The following is a 14,526-nucleotide window of genomic DNA, read 5'->3' on the forward strand; positions in this document are numbered from 1 at the left end:
GTGAGGTTTTGTATATTGGTTTGCTGAAAGAGTAGCATGAAAGTCCTTTTTTCTGACCAGTGGTTGAACTTATTAAATTGCTCCAGCTGGGTTGAGTTGTTGTGCGTGGTTACAGGTGCAACAGAGCACACTTCTGAACACACCCAACGCCATCCTTCAGTGAAGCTGGATGTGGTCAGATGGGACACAGACTTGAAACCAGCCAGACACCCAACAAGCCAGAGAGGGCAATGACATATTGCATTTCAGCCTGTTTTTATGATTCACTTTTGACTAAAGAGGTGGTATTATGTTTTTTGGCTTTTCCCTCTTCTTTATTGAGTTATATATCTTTTTTGTGCATGTAACAGGTTTGCAAAGTGAAAAACCCCAAAGTCCACCCCAAAGGGAGTTCCCATCTCCCACAGAAAGCTCTGCTCTGAACTGCCTGAGAACAGCTCATTGGTAGTCCAGCCTTTACTTCCCTTTCTTGTGACGTCATAATGAAAATACTTGTCATAATGCTCACCGAGCGGCTAGTCCGACACACCCTCAAAAACACCGGTGGAAAAACAGTGAGCTGCAGCACACACCTCTCCTCTCCCTTCTAAACACTAGCTACCCTCCAGGCAGTCAGTGGACATGAAGTTGTTACTGGGATGTAGAGACAGAGCTCAATTAAAACTTTATGGATGAAAGACACTTTTTTTACAGATTAATAACTCACCACTCTGAAACTCTTGCTCCAGTCCATGTTGCCAAGCTGGTCGGCATTATGTAGCCTACAGCTGAATCGCAGCTGTTTACCATCTTTTCGCTGACCCGCCTTTCTCTGCTTCTGATTGGCCATTACGGGCCTTTTGCTGACCTGCCCTTCTCTGCTCCGATTGGCTAGTAGTCCTTAACTAGGAACTGTGCATGTGCAACTCCCAACAAAGATTATTTAGAGACAAGATGTATCACTCCATAGCTAAAACCTGTTCTGGTACAACCCGTAAATAAGATATTGAACCTGAAAATGAGCATAATACCACCTCTTTAACTGACTTGTACTCACATGTATTGCAAATGCAACAACTTTACTAAATTAGAAAGTGGCTTTGTTATAGGTGGAGGAAATTCAGAAAACAGAAGGCTATCCAGCTGATGCACAGGCACCGTCCTTTAAACAAAGTGAAATTTTAACGGAGTAAGGCTGATTCCATCTGAAGTGTTTTGATGAAGTTGTTCATTTGGAGTTGGGGTTATTCAGCTTCGTGGAGGTCCAGGCTGCATATCACCATTAAGTCACTGATGGGAGCAGCCTGTTGACTCTTCCAAGCTCCATCTTATAATCTCAGCTGGTTCCAAGTGTCTGGCCTCGGGCTGTAGTTGGCACTGTTTTATCCCAGTGCTGTGCACTCAGATCCTTCATCAAATGAAAACAATATGTAGGTAATTTTTTTGCATTAAAGCCTACTTCTTGTCCCCTACTAATACCTCTATTGTATGAGTTATAAAAATATTGTCTCCTTAGGCATGATATGAAATGACAGGTTGCAGTAATAACAAGATTATAAAACGTTTTATTGATCCCCCCTGAAGATGAATTTATAAAGCAAATTCCACACATATCTCAGATATATCTCACATATTTTTTTTTACGCAAAGTTATGGCACCATTACTTTCTATAATTTCACCAGAAAAAATATTCATGTGGCTGTCCATGGTTTTATTTATACAAATGATGAGGAAGTACGTGTCTTGAATAGACCCACTGTAAAATAGCAAGTACACTATATCAACATCCCCCAAAACAGACTTAGCCAGGCCAGTAAGATGTAATTTGTTTAAGTCAGTGATATAGGGTGCAAGATAAAATATACATTCCACTGACATATTGTCTGACACTGTTGTAAAACTCTAGCGGACAGAACAGTCAAGGAAGCACAATTGGTTTCCCCTTTGGAAGCAACACAGTGGTAAACAACTGATGGACAATATTAAACCCAAGGGGAGAAGCTGAGTATGACAAACAGATTTATGCATGAGTGAACTCCACCGTGCCAGAGCCATCAATTCCGCATTTTTCTCGGTGCCTGGAGATGTTTCTTTACCCTCCGTCTCCCCATGTCTGTCATAACATTTATCCCTGTTCTCTGCTAAGTGCTAATACATTTACATTTTTAGTGCTGCTCAGTAATAAAAGAGGTGGAATGAGTGGAGGCCTTTCACCATTGCTAAAACAAACATCAGTGAACTCACGTCACTGAGGAGTCCCCCCACCTCCAAACTCCCCCACCAGTCCATCCACCCACCTACAGCTTGGCCGCTACTCCACAGTGCAGGTCAACAGTGTTGCGGTTTGAGTCTCCTCAGTTTCACTCATAGTCCTTGCCCTCATTTCTTGTGTTCCCTCACAAGAGTCCGCCTCACACAGGAGGCTCCACATTAGTATTTTGTCTGTTCTGGATTCCCTGTGAACACCGTCACTGCTAAAAGGATGTGGAGGAAACATTTTATAACCAAAACCTACCAGCTGAAGTCACAGGTTAAGCACACAGGCAATATATGGGAGAAGAGGGATTGAGGTTGATCTCTATCGTCTCAGTGGACTGACATGCTAGTCTTTGGGTGGGGTCTAATTTTCCTTTTACATATAATAACTAGTCTCACTCAAGAATCCACTCTGCTGCGTTTAAGAACACATAAACCTGGAGTCAGCCATCAGGATATTTTCTTCACTTCTCTTTTTTTGTTTTTTAGATGAAACAAATCCACTGTCTTCATCAAAGCTGAGTTTCATCAGTAATGAAAAAAAGCTATTTTAGCAGAGACAAAAACCATCACATGAGGAACAAAATAAATAAAGAGAGCTGTGCAGGATTTGATTACAAAACAAACCACTGATAAAAATAGCAAAGCATTTTTCAAACACAGCCCAGTCGGTATCTAAGTAAATTATCTACACGCTCGTGTTGCATCTCATCCTATGCAACACTACAATACTGATCTTAGGTGAATGACCTCGAGAGGTATAACCAAGGCTGACCAGCCCTGATAAGATCTTCACCCAGCCAACTACTGAATAAGGTAATAACAAGCCTACTTTAAGACACGTGGTTATTGGGTCGTTTGAAATTGAACAATTCACAGCTTTACAAAGCCCTTTCCTTGGATAGCTGGTAGGGCACATCAATATAGTTGAGGCATTTGGAACAATGAGTTGATTAGACTACATACTGTGTATGACTGGTGAGCAGGAAAAGAGTACCAAAAATGTCAGTTTCTCATCATGTCTTAATCCATTTTCAATTGACTGCTGTGGCTCCTGTGCGTGAAAGAGAAACTCTACCTGGACCTATGCTAATTTTGACCTTTCCACAATGTATACATTCTTTGCTTACATGTCACAGGGAAAGAGCAGAAAAGAAAACATACACAGGCCATTACTAAGATGGTGAAGAAACAGTCAGCTGTGCATTTACACCTGGACACTGGCTACTGCTTCCTGCAGTGAACTGTTCCCATATGGTTTTGGTAGTTCCAGTTAATCACATACTGTACTTTCAGTGCAGTGAACAGCAGGTCATTTGGAATGGGAAACCAGAAGAAGAAGGCACAGAGGGGTGCTTCAGAAGTGTCCATGCGAAGGGAAATTGTGCATCTATACAGTTTACCAATAACACTGTGAACAGGATCTGGTACAGTACATCATGTGTAACAGTAGTCTATATCTGGGATTCCTCCTTCTCTATAGCCGCGGTTGGTGCCATGTCCTGCATTAGAAACATGGTTGGCACCTTTGTACAGGCCAGTGCCATTGGAGGGATATATGGTATGAATGATGTAATCCTCTCGTAGGGGTTTAGGCTGCATTGGCTGGCAAGCTGCCATAGGCGTCATCTGGAACCCTGGACCACGGATCTCCAAGATGGTATTGTCCTTCTTGGTGCCTGACTCAATGTAATCATCGTAGGTCTTGTTTTTTCGAGAGCTGCTGCGAGTATAGTGGTCACGGGGACACAAATGTCCAGTCCTATGTCCATACCAACAGAAGATGCCAAAAATAAGAGCCAAAGATACAATAGTGGCAGCCCCACCAATAATCACTGCCAGGGGCAGTGCTGTCATCTGCTGTGAGTCGTCCTCCTTCTTCTCCTCCTCCTCCAATGGGCTGACATCTGACGTTTCTGCTTTTGCACACACCAGAGCTTCATCAGAGTCAGCATCTCCAGAAATCGCCCCTTTGCTTTCTGAACTGGCAGAAAGAGGCACCATGCAGATGATGTAGCCGGAGCGTGGTTGCAGGGAAGTAAGCAGATACTCCCGACGGTCACCACGGACCAGAGTCTCTGTAATTGATCCCATGGCGTTCCCAGTACCCAGTCGGAGCCAGCTCAGCCTGAAGGAGGAGCTGGGCTGGGCCACGCTCCAGGTCACACGAATGCTGTTGTGTGAGAGAGGCTTCACATTGAGAGCCAAGCTCTTCCCCACACCGCTGCTGCTAAGAGTGTAGTCTAAGCCAGAGTCAGGAAGCCCTAGGCCCGGTCGCTTTGAGCGGAGGGTGAAGAGCGAGCCCTGTGGAGGGGTGTGAGTGGTAGAGCTATCGACCCCACCTCTGTCTCTGGTCCCTGCTGTCCTCACCACCTCACATTCTTCCATCTCGCTGGTCAGGTCTATCAAGGCCATGTCTCGCACCCTGTCAGGCCCATGGCAAGTGAGACCTCTGACAGTGATGGAGTTACCACGGGCATTTAGCCAGTCATACAGCCAGCGCAGGTTGCAGCCACAGTGCCAAGGATTACCTCGCACCAGCAGCTGACCCAGGCTGTCCAGGTCTTTGAACAGTCCCCTCGGCAGGGTGGTCAGGTTGTTCCCTGACAGGTCCAGCCTCTGCAGCCTACGCATACCATCCAAGGAACCACGTGGCATATGAGTCAGGGCATTGTCCTGCAGAGACAGGCGCTGCAGATGGGCACTGGGCAGGTTGACAGGTGGGGTCTGGAGGGAGTTACGGACTAGGGACAACTCTGTCAAATTGGAAAGGCGGGAGAATGTGTCATCTGCAATGCGCTGGTTTGCCAAAAGGTTCCCATCCAGGACAAGACATCTTAGTGAGGTGAGGCCTCGGAAGGCATGGGTTGGGATAGTGGAGATTCGGTTGTCATCCAGACGGAGTTCCTCCAGAGAGGCAGGAAGCCCTGAAGGGATACTAGAGAGGTGGTTGCGTGAAAGGAAAAGTAGGCGCAACCGTGGGTTGTCAGCAAATGCCTGGTCCTCAATGCTGACAGTGGAAATAGAGTTATCATCCAAGTGGAGCTTCTCTAGCAAAGGCATCCGAGCCAGTGCACTACGAGGAATAGTGCGTATGTTGTTGTCCTGCAAATGGAGTTCACGGACGGATGGTGGCAGGTGCATGGGGAATTCATCCAGTTCATTATCATAGAGGTAGACCACACGGACGGCAAGATGGTGCTCCAAGGAGGTGGGCAAGCCTGGGTTGTTAATGTGGTTGTTCTGAAGGTACAGGACGGATGCCGAAGGAGGCAGTGACGGGATGGAGCTCAGGCCACGATCATTACAGTAGATAAAGTCCTCATCGCACCTGCATACAGATGGGCATATCATGTCTCTATCTCCAATGTACCCTTGTATCGTGGCTGTAGCAAACTGAAGCATGCCAGCATGTAGTGTCAAGCAAAGAAACAGCAGAAAGAGCCGAGCCCGCAGTTTAGCCACACCTACAGGCGCCATTATGGTGAACATAAGTACTGTCTCTCTTTTCCAGGTCTGTTGTTAATCTTCAAATAGTTGCGCAGAGCTGGAATCCTCTGACCTCCACCCTGAGAAAGAAAGAGAAATTACAGTCAGCACTGTTGCACAAATTATTTAGTTAATGGCCACAGGTGACAAGACAACTAAAAGACTTTTAGTTCAACTTCATGAGCTCAGCTTCACACAACACTTTCATTATCTCATGTCTTAACAATATTATAATCTGTGAACATGCTACAATTATCATATCTAAACAAAAGCTAGAGAGACATCTTGCATTCAATAACAAGATTGTTTTTTTTAGAATTAATAATCATATTATCAGGGAGATATGCACACATGGATGGATCTGTGAGGATTCCCATCACAGCCTCACACATTCTGCCATCGATTCAAAGCCAAAGAGACACAAAGACTGCACAGCAAACAATTATTATGTTGAATTAGCAACAGTAATCCAAGAATACAGACATTTAAATGGTCAAAGCAGACTGAATATAGTCTTATGAAAAGCAACTCTCAAATTGATTCATCCAATCCTACATTTAGACTTAAGCCTTGTGCATAAATATGAAGGCTTGAGAATATTCTGTACTTCTAAATTATTAAAGAGATCTTGAGAGGTTCCATAACTCCATTAGGAGTTGCCAGCAGATGGCTGCATTAGCCAGACAGAGCTGAAGATACTTTTCATTATCAAGTAGGAACATAGGAACGTGTTGTAGCTCAGAGCTATCGTCTTCAAGAGCTAAATTCTCATCCGGCAGTCAAGATGGCACTGGGCAGTATAAAACTTCATAAAAACTTCCACACAAATCACATCTCCTTAATTTGGTTGTATCAAATGTATTAAGTACAATAAAATAGTTATGGAAAGATCAAATCTGCAGCAGAATGCAGATGATGTGACAACTAGTTAACTATTTGTAGTCACCACAATTGTGTTGTGGGAGTCTTCATGAGCTGGTTTCAGAACTTGATTGGCATCATGATTTGTTGTTGTTACTGATTAAATGAGAGATGTCATAACAGTAAGTATAGTATTGACTACAGATATTTGAAAACATGTAAATTGCGCACAGTGACAACTTAAGCCAATCGCAGTCTTCAATAACCAAGGCCATTAGTCAAACTGTTAAGGCCCACACAGCAGCAAACATAGTCAGGCTGTAGTATTGATTTTCTCACAAATCCAAGGTGATCTGCCAGAGCCAGTCGGCTCTCATGCAGATTACAGAATTCCCAGGAGTGTAAGTTAGACAGTACAATAATTAACCAAATAAATGACAACTCTGCTGGGAGTTGACGTTGCTCAACATATATTTGCAAACATTATTCTGTATATGCTTATTCATTACCAGAATATTGAAAATGATGACAAATTTTGTTGACATTTCACAAATATTCAAGTGTAATGAATCACAATAAACAACACCAAATACTCAAACGGTTGTTCAGCCATGGCTTCATCTCAAACATGGTTACAACTGTAAATTCTTCTGCACTTATTCTCCAATGAGAGTTAACTTGAGCACGGTTTTATGACCATCTTATTTACCATTGCATTAGGTTTGATTTGGACTTCAGGGTCTATTATCAAACCTATCTGGAAATTTAAAGCTGCCAGTATGCTTCTGGTTATTGTAATTGGAGGGGGTGGGGGGGTGAGGGCTGTGTCCAACAATTTCTATTACTTTCCGAAACCATCAGTCACCAAACATTTTCACTCACTTTGCGGAGTGATTGGCAAGATGTGTGAACGTCTAATGCAATGAGCGCCTTCCACGAGAGAGTGTCGTTATTCCCATATGTATGACTTTTCAACCCACCTTCAAGGTGACAGTCAAAACAACAATAAACACTTTTGGCTTCCTTCGAGACAAAACATTGGTCATGACCAGCGTTTGGGGGTAACGGGTTAACGCCTTACTGTAATCAAATTACTTTCGTCTGTAATGCAGCAATGTAACGCATAACTGTTGATAACTAATAACACACATTACAGTTACTAATAACAAAATTATCTTGTTACTGCGTAATGGATCTTCCACTATCTGCATAATGGGAGGAGAGAAAAATAAATCAAACGTCCCTTTCCGTGCGTGTTTGCGTGACACTTGTCCGACCTCACTTTTGACTTGACATCTTTGAAGTCAGGGTCAGAGATGGAGATCCTGAACTGTTTCCCCACATAAAGGCTATATCCATGATATTTAACTCGGCGATACCCTCTAGCTTACTGGTGGAGAGGCTCTTTAGCCTGGGCAGTCTCGTGTTGACTCCTCCTCGGAGTTTGGCTGACAAAGATTTTGAGAGAATTTGAGAGAGGTTGGCTCCGAGGTTGGCTGACAAAGAATTTGAGAGACTCCTGCTCATGAGGTGTAACCACTTCTTTGATAAGCATGTCGATTAAGAGGGAAAATTCTACTTTAAAGCCATAGTTTGGCTAGTGAGCTACAGTAAGTTTGTTATGTGGGTTTGGTCTGTTTGTAATGTTTTTCCTTCGAAGTCTCACCATCATCTGATATTTTGATGAGGGCCAGTGTCTTATTTTATTAATATTATTTTCAACAAATTAATATTTGTCCTAGATGGTTGGAAGGACAACCTAATTTAAGTTATGTTGTATTGTAACAAAATTCATTATTGAAACAATAAATGTTTCCAAACAAATGTCCAATTACAGTTTTAAGCATTATAATACTGTCCTGTAGCCTTGTTCTTCTTTTGAGAAATGTTGGGCTGACGTTCAGAACTTTGTTGTCAGCTTTGTAATATTAAAGAGCATAAAAGAGAGATCCTGTGCATGTCCTCATTATAATAAGGATTTGTGTTGGTCTGGGCATGTATAAGGAGGAACTTTATATTGTTATTTGGAAGTTATTGTGCATCTCAAGTGATGCTACGCAGTAATCCAAAAGTAATGTAACTAGTAGTGTAACTAGTTACTTTCAGCAATGAGTAATCTAGTAATGAAATACATTACTTTAAAAAAACGTAACTAGTAATGTGTAATCCATCAACACAGGTCATAACCAACAAGTACTTCCTCTATAAATGATGTGTGTACACTAGACCAATCTCTAAATAAAGCCTCTAAAAATCTAAATATTCTAATCATAGTGAAACAGACGTATAGAAGAAAGTGACAAATTCAGAAAACAACATTTGTAAGGCAAGATGGCACTACACATGGGAAAATGGATGTCTCAGATCAAGGCTGTAATTTATATTTTGGCAGCATTATTATTGTTTTACCTCATTATTATTGTAAACATACTTAATAACACCACAGAGGAAAACTGTCATATATATAGCTGGAAAGTGTGAAGTTTTAAGAAAGAAAGAAATCTATTTTATGACAAACACTTTTGTAAGTAAAAAGTTACTGTTGTTGGATAATGTCTGTCACCGTGAGCTAAAACATCTCCCAACTCAGTGCTCACTGATCATGAAACTCCATTTTTATGCCTACTTGTACTTCACTCCTCTTGACACAGTGAAGTGGTGTTAGCGCACTCTAAGTGGAGTGCGAAAAATCAAATAATTTCTGAAATTCAATAAAAGCTGATATTGTATATACACTTTGCGCGGCTATTTTGATAATGACTCATTTTGTGACTAAGACAGCTATACACTGTATTCTGCTGGTGTGTGCACATGTGCATGTGAGTAGTGCTAAAGAATGGATGACTTTTGAATCCCACGAGCTTCAGTAGTGAGTCTCTTGAACACTGGAGTATTTGGGTCAGCCCTTTAAAAACACGATAGATGTGGTGTGAGATTGAAGTGATGCAGGGAGCTAGAGAGGATTAATAGAGCATATTGAGCTGGGATTCTCTGGATTAAGCAGGTGTTACAAAGAATGGCAGACAGTCAGTTCAGGGGTTTTTGCCTTATGGTTGCTCATTTCTCTTCCTATATTAGAGAATGACGTAAAAACACAAAGAGCACCTGACTGCTCTTTGTGTTTGTGTGAATGTTTCTGCTTCGGAGGTACTGTGTGTTTGTCTATCCATGCACGATCAAATTGCTAACATTAACCCATATGGGCACAGTCTATCTGGTTGTAGTCTACATTTCAGTTTTCTGTAGAGGGGAGTAAAGCAGGGATGTGGGGTAATGTGTTAGCCAGACAGCCAGCCGCCTCAGGCAGAGTCCAGTACACACAACAACCCTCAATCTAATACTGGAACCCAAAACTGGATCGATTTACATTTTAAAAAAACTGAGAGCGAGAGAGAGTGACAGAAAGCAGCTTTGAATAAGACCTTTGAACCCCATCTCCCCCATTAAGACCCCCACAGAGGGATAGGACTGGGAAATCTGGAAAAACGGATTTTGGATGACCGAAGAGGCTGCTGATGTATCAGGAAATCCACTTTACTGATGGCTGAGAAAAGATAATAGTGGCCCACAGCTTATCTTACATGCCATGTCCATGGATCGAATTTTAGATTTACAGATTGGACATGTGGAAAGGGGAAAGTATGACGCAAAACATGACGGTTATGGTGATGACAGAATTAAATCGTGGTATCTGAGGTAGAACAAAATAGGAGAGGCCAGAAAGGCATTGCCTATTCATTTTGCTTAATCGTAGAGATTGTTGGGTTTTATTTGTGTGTGTATATAATATTTCTTGTAATACTCTAGCTAAGAGACCATGTTTTTGCAATAATGTACTATAATCTTCAAGCTATTAAAACATGGAGATAAAAAAATTGGACTATAATCCCCGAAAACCAAACAAGGCACAAACACGCACCGCAGCATACAAAAAAGACAGATGTATTATACTCTCCACAGTTTGCTTCTTCCACATTATGCAACATCATGATCTTCAGTGTCACTTTTATGTCAAAGAAACAGACATCCCTACTCATCATCATAAATGACGTTCAAGCGTTTTGAATAAAGCCATCTATATTCATCGCCTCATGTATTTGAATTTAAATGAGTCCCTGCATTTGTGGCTCATAATAAATTATAATAATGAATTATTTGATGTACAGAACCAATTCATTACAATCCTTTTAACTCTCTTGTCACCTTCTCTTCTTTGAGAAGCCATATGCTATGGAAGCAGATTCAATAACATGTTAAAGGCTTAATAAGTAATGGATTCTTCCTCCCCATACTAACTCTTTTTTTTTTGGTTTATGCAATTTCCTGGCATGAAGGAGTGATTGGATTTGCACTCAGCAGTTTCTCATCTGAGCTGCTGACACAAAAACCCAGGGTATGTGACATATATAAAGATTTGTGTTTCCAGATGAAAATCATTTTCTTATTTTTGTCACATAGTCAATATTAACACTCGAGTGAAATGACCTGTATTTTCTGTTGTGCTAAGACCGATGTTTTTTTTTAAAAGAAGGAAAAAGAGCTTAAATTCTTCAATTACATGTACAAACCAATTATTAAATTCCTTCTCTAATAAAGCACACATTCCATGTGTAATGTTGGATCTGGATTCAAGACATTTAACTAAAAATGGCATAATACTTTCAATACATATATTTAACTGTATGTTTATGACCACCCATGGTTCACCTATAGCACCTTCAGAGATTCTGTGTGTTTGCATCCAATTGCCATATAGATCAAAAAGAAAAGGGATGTAGGAAATTAGAACTACAAATGAACAGTTTATTTTGTGTAGTTTACTAAATATTGCTTTGAAAATATGCTGCAGCAAAGTGATAGAGTGCAGCAGGGATGGAGTGTTTCACATAATTCACAGATGGGGATGTACCTTCAACTTGGGGGGTTTAGTTTGCTGGTGGGTATGCCGCTCACAAGGTTCTGAAGTGACTTGATATATAGCTCTACAACACTATAACATGCTTTATCTTTATAGCACTATAATATGTTGTGTCGAGCCACCAGTTCCATTCCCGGTCCTCTAAACTGCAGCTGCTGCTGCCCCTGAATTCTTTTTGGCTCAATCTTTCTTCCTCCAGACAGCCAGATTACAGGTAAATTCTTTCAGCATTAACGAAAGGGCCGCAGCTCCTTTCAGCAATATGCTTTTGCACTGTATAAAAGGTACAAACAAATCTTACGCTGCAAGGGTTTTGGGGGTGGAGGGGTTATGTTCTGATCAATAGTGTGATCCAGCTGTTTTCTCAGTGGTATTACAGGCATTGTCTTATCTTATCTTATCTTTACTGAACTGTACAGTTTTTATCATTAAGTTTAGCAAAAATATGTTGACTAATCGTCCCATTTCAAAAACAATGACGGTAATCCACCAAACAATTAATTTTTAGCCATGCTAATGCTTATTTTACAATCTTTCTTTCATTTCTACTGGAATGGATAAAAGTGCCTTTCTCATATCAAATGTATGTAAGATTCTCAAGCAAGCATTCCCGCCTTTGTATACTAATTATCAAAAAAAAACCTGACCTACATGCCTCTGGGTTTTATCTATTGCAATTTAAAATGAAGTTCTTGAGATTTAGTAGGATATTTGCTGTTCTGCCGTATTGGTGGATGATACAGTGAGATAGCCTGAGTGTGGCCGACTAGCTGGCAAATAAACTTCAGATGTGTCAGTCTGTGTCAGTGGTCATAATACAGTCTTTGATCAATGCCTCTCTGGTTTCCGAAATCATTTATGCTTCTTTTAATGTTGCTGGTTTTCCCAGTAATGTTGGTGCTACATTAAATCGAGGAAACAGTTTATTCTCAAAAAAAGAGTCTCGCCTCTCCATTTTGAGAAAACATACTTGATCATTTTAAACGAGACTTATAAAGGCAAATTTATCTTCTGCCTTTAAGTCAAGGAGTCTGGCTGTGGTTGTCACGCTTCAGCAAGGACTCTGATTGGATTTTTTTTTTATTTGTGAGAAAAGGAGAGAGGGAGCTTGGTTAGTTTAATTGGTTAAATTTGAATTCAACCCTGACAAGCTGCAAAATAAATACAGGGCTGTGGGAGGGCCAGGTGGTTGAGTCACATGACATCACTGCTCTTTCAGGGTGAAAATTAACCTCCACATCAGAAAAACAACAGAGGAATAAAAAAAAAAGAAGATAACATCAATGAAAACCTTCTCTGTATCCCTGAAACCTTTACAGGACTGTCAGGTTATGTCTGGCAGCCATACTGGAGGTCCAACAGCTATGAAAAATTGAGTACGCCTCCCATCTCACCACTGCAAAAATGATGTGAAAAATATATGTGCTTTTGAGCGTAAACTGATCACTTTACTGCTATTAACCATCCCTGTCATGTTGAAAAGACACATCAACATCAACAGCAGCTGCTAGTTGAGGCGTGGTTACACTGCCACTTTCCTTATCTTTGTTTTATGACTTTGAATGTATTTTATATGCTTAAATTATTTGTGGCTATTCTTTTCAAAGATGTGTAATCAGATGTTGCAGTAGCATTAATTTTCCCAGTGAGGAACGCAAATTGTACTTTTTAGTTCATGTCAGGGCTGTATTTGTGTTTTCTGCATCTGGATGAAACTGATGGACGTGTCCACATTAAAATAAAGTAAACATTCTTTGCACTTTTCTTTGCAACCAGACAGGGTTATTGGTTTGCATTTATGTTCTGACTTCGGTTTCTGGCAGGTAGCTATCACAGTGTTGGCTCTGTGATCACAATGAACAATGAAGTGTTTTTTTGTTTCAATATATAATGGTTATTTTTTCTGGGAAAGTGGAAATTATTATAAGACCTTTCATTCAAATTTGATGCTTGATGTTTGTGTGTTATAAAGTTAGACTGATATATCAACCAATATTAGCTTATTGCTAGCTTATGTACGTATAGTATGAGGCCAAGATCAGTATGTAGTTTGATCGCAATTCTTAACAAACTATTTCTCAACACATCTGAGGGATCTGTTTCAAGATTGTTGTTTATGTGTGTTCATGTTTAAATAAATAATATAAATTACAATCAGCAGGTATATTGTTTTTTTTAAATCTAAAACCAGTATTATAGTACAGCCTCTGTAGTATTGTATAGCCTCAAAAATCGTGGCTATAGTGGTTTAAGGGGCAGCTGATGTGCACCACTTTAAAAAGGTAACTACACATCGGGGTGATGGCGGTTACGGAGATCTCCATATGGAGACCACAAGAACTGTAGCTGCTTGTTTTCTCCTACAAGTGTCTGATGCCGGTGGAGAATTAGCCCACATTAAGTAAGTTGAAGAAGGCTCAGTAATCTGCTGCTTTTCAGTAACACGCACGTAGCAAAGCCATTTCCACTGCATCTTCTACAGGCCACGATCATCGCTTTCTATAAATAAATTCACATATAAACATGCCACTTGCACATTAGTAGTCTCCTTTCGGTAATAAGAAAAGGCGAAAGAGAAGTTGCCTGTCATAACTCCAGTTATAGAAGTATGTGCGTAGCCCACAGTCATTCTATATTACAAAGGGAAGTGCAATAGTTTCTGTAGGGAATATAATTAGACCACAATTTGGCCTAAAAACTAAAACAACACCAACGTATTAGGTATCTACAGTGGTACTCCAATTAATCGCTTGTATCAAGTATAAATTTGGATTAACTTTACTGTAGCTCATATTCTTCCAACCTAATATAGTTTTTCACACTGTGAATATTCTTGGATACAGTTCTGTTTGTCCTTGGCCACAACAACATTTCAAAGCTTAATTCACATCCTACCCTAAGCTCAAGCAGAACATCTAATGAAAACTCCTGATCATAGACCAGTTGCCATCACGTGTTGGTGCCATGATCTCAGCCTGTTGCTCCCAGTCTAGTGTTTTACTCACTTCCCTGTCAGATAATT

General features: G+C 40.7%; 1 protein-coding gene across 2 annotated transcripts in view; it reads right to left on the reverse strand.

Moving 5' to 3' along the window:
* Window positions 1-2,300: 2,300 nt before the first annotated feature.
* flrt1a (fibronectin leucine rich transmembrane protein 1a) overlaps window positions 2,301-14,526 on the reverse strand; it is a 37,474-nt gene continuing 25,248 nt past the window's right edge. For both annotated transcript variants that reach the window (XM_046040231.1, XM_046040230.1), the window contains one exon: window positions 2,301-5,805. In XM_046040231.1, coding sequence (XP_045896187.1) covers window positions 3,674-5,728 — 2,055 coding nt within the window. In that variant the 5' untranslated portion in view covers window positions 5,729-5,805 and the 3' untranslated portion in view covers window positions 2,301-3,673. The remainder of the gene's footprint in view (window positions 5,806-14,526) is intronic.

Source organism: Micropterus dolomieu, linkage group LG23 (genome assembly GCF_021292245.1).
Source record: "Micropterus dolomieu isolate WLL.071019.BEF.003 ecotype Adirondacks linkage group LG23, ASM2129224v1, whole genome shotgun sequence".
Taxonomy (NCBI): domain Eukaryota; kingdom Metazoa; phylum Chordata; class Actinopteri; order Centrarchiformes; family Centrarchidae; genus Micropterus; species Micropterus dolomieu.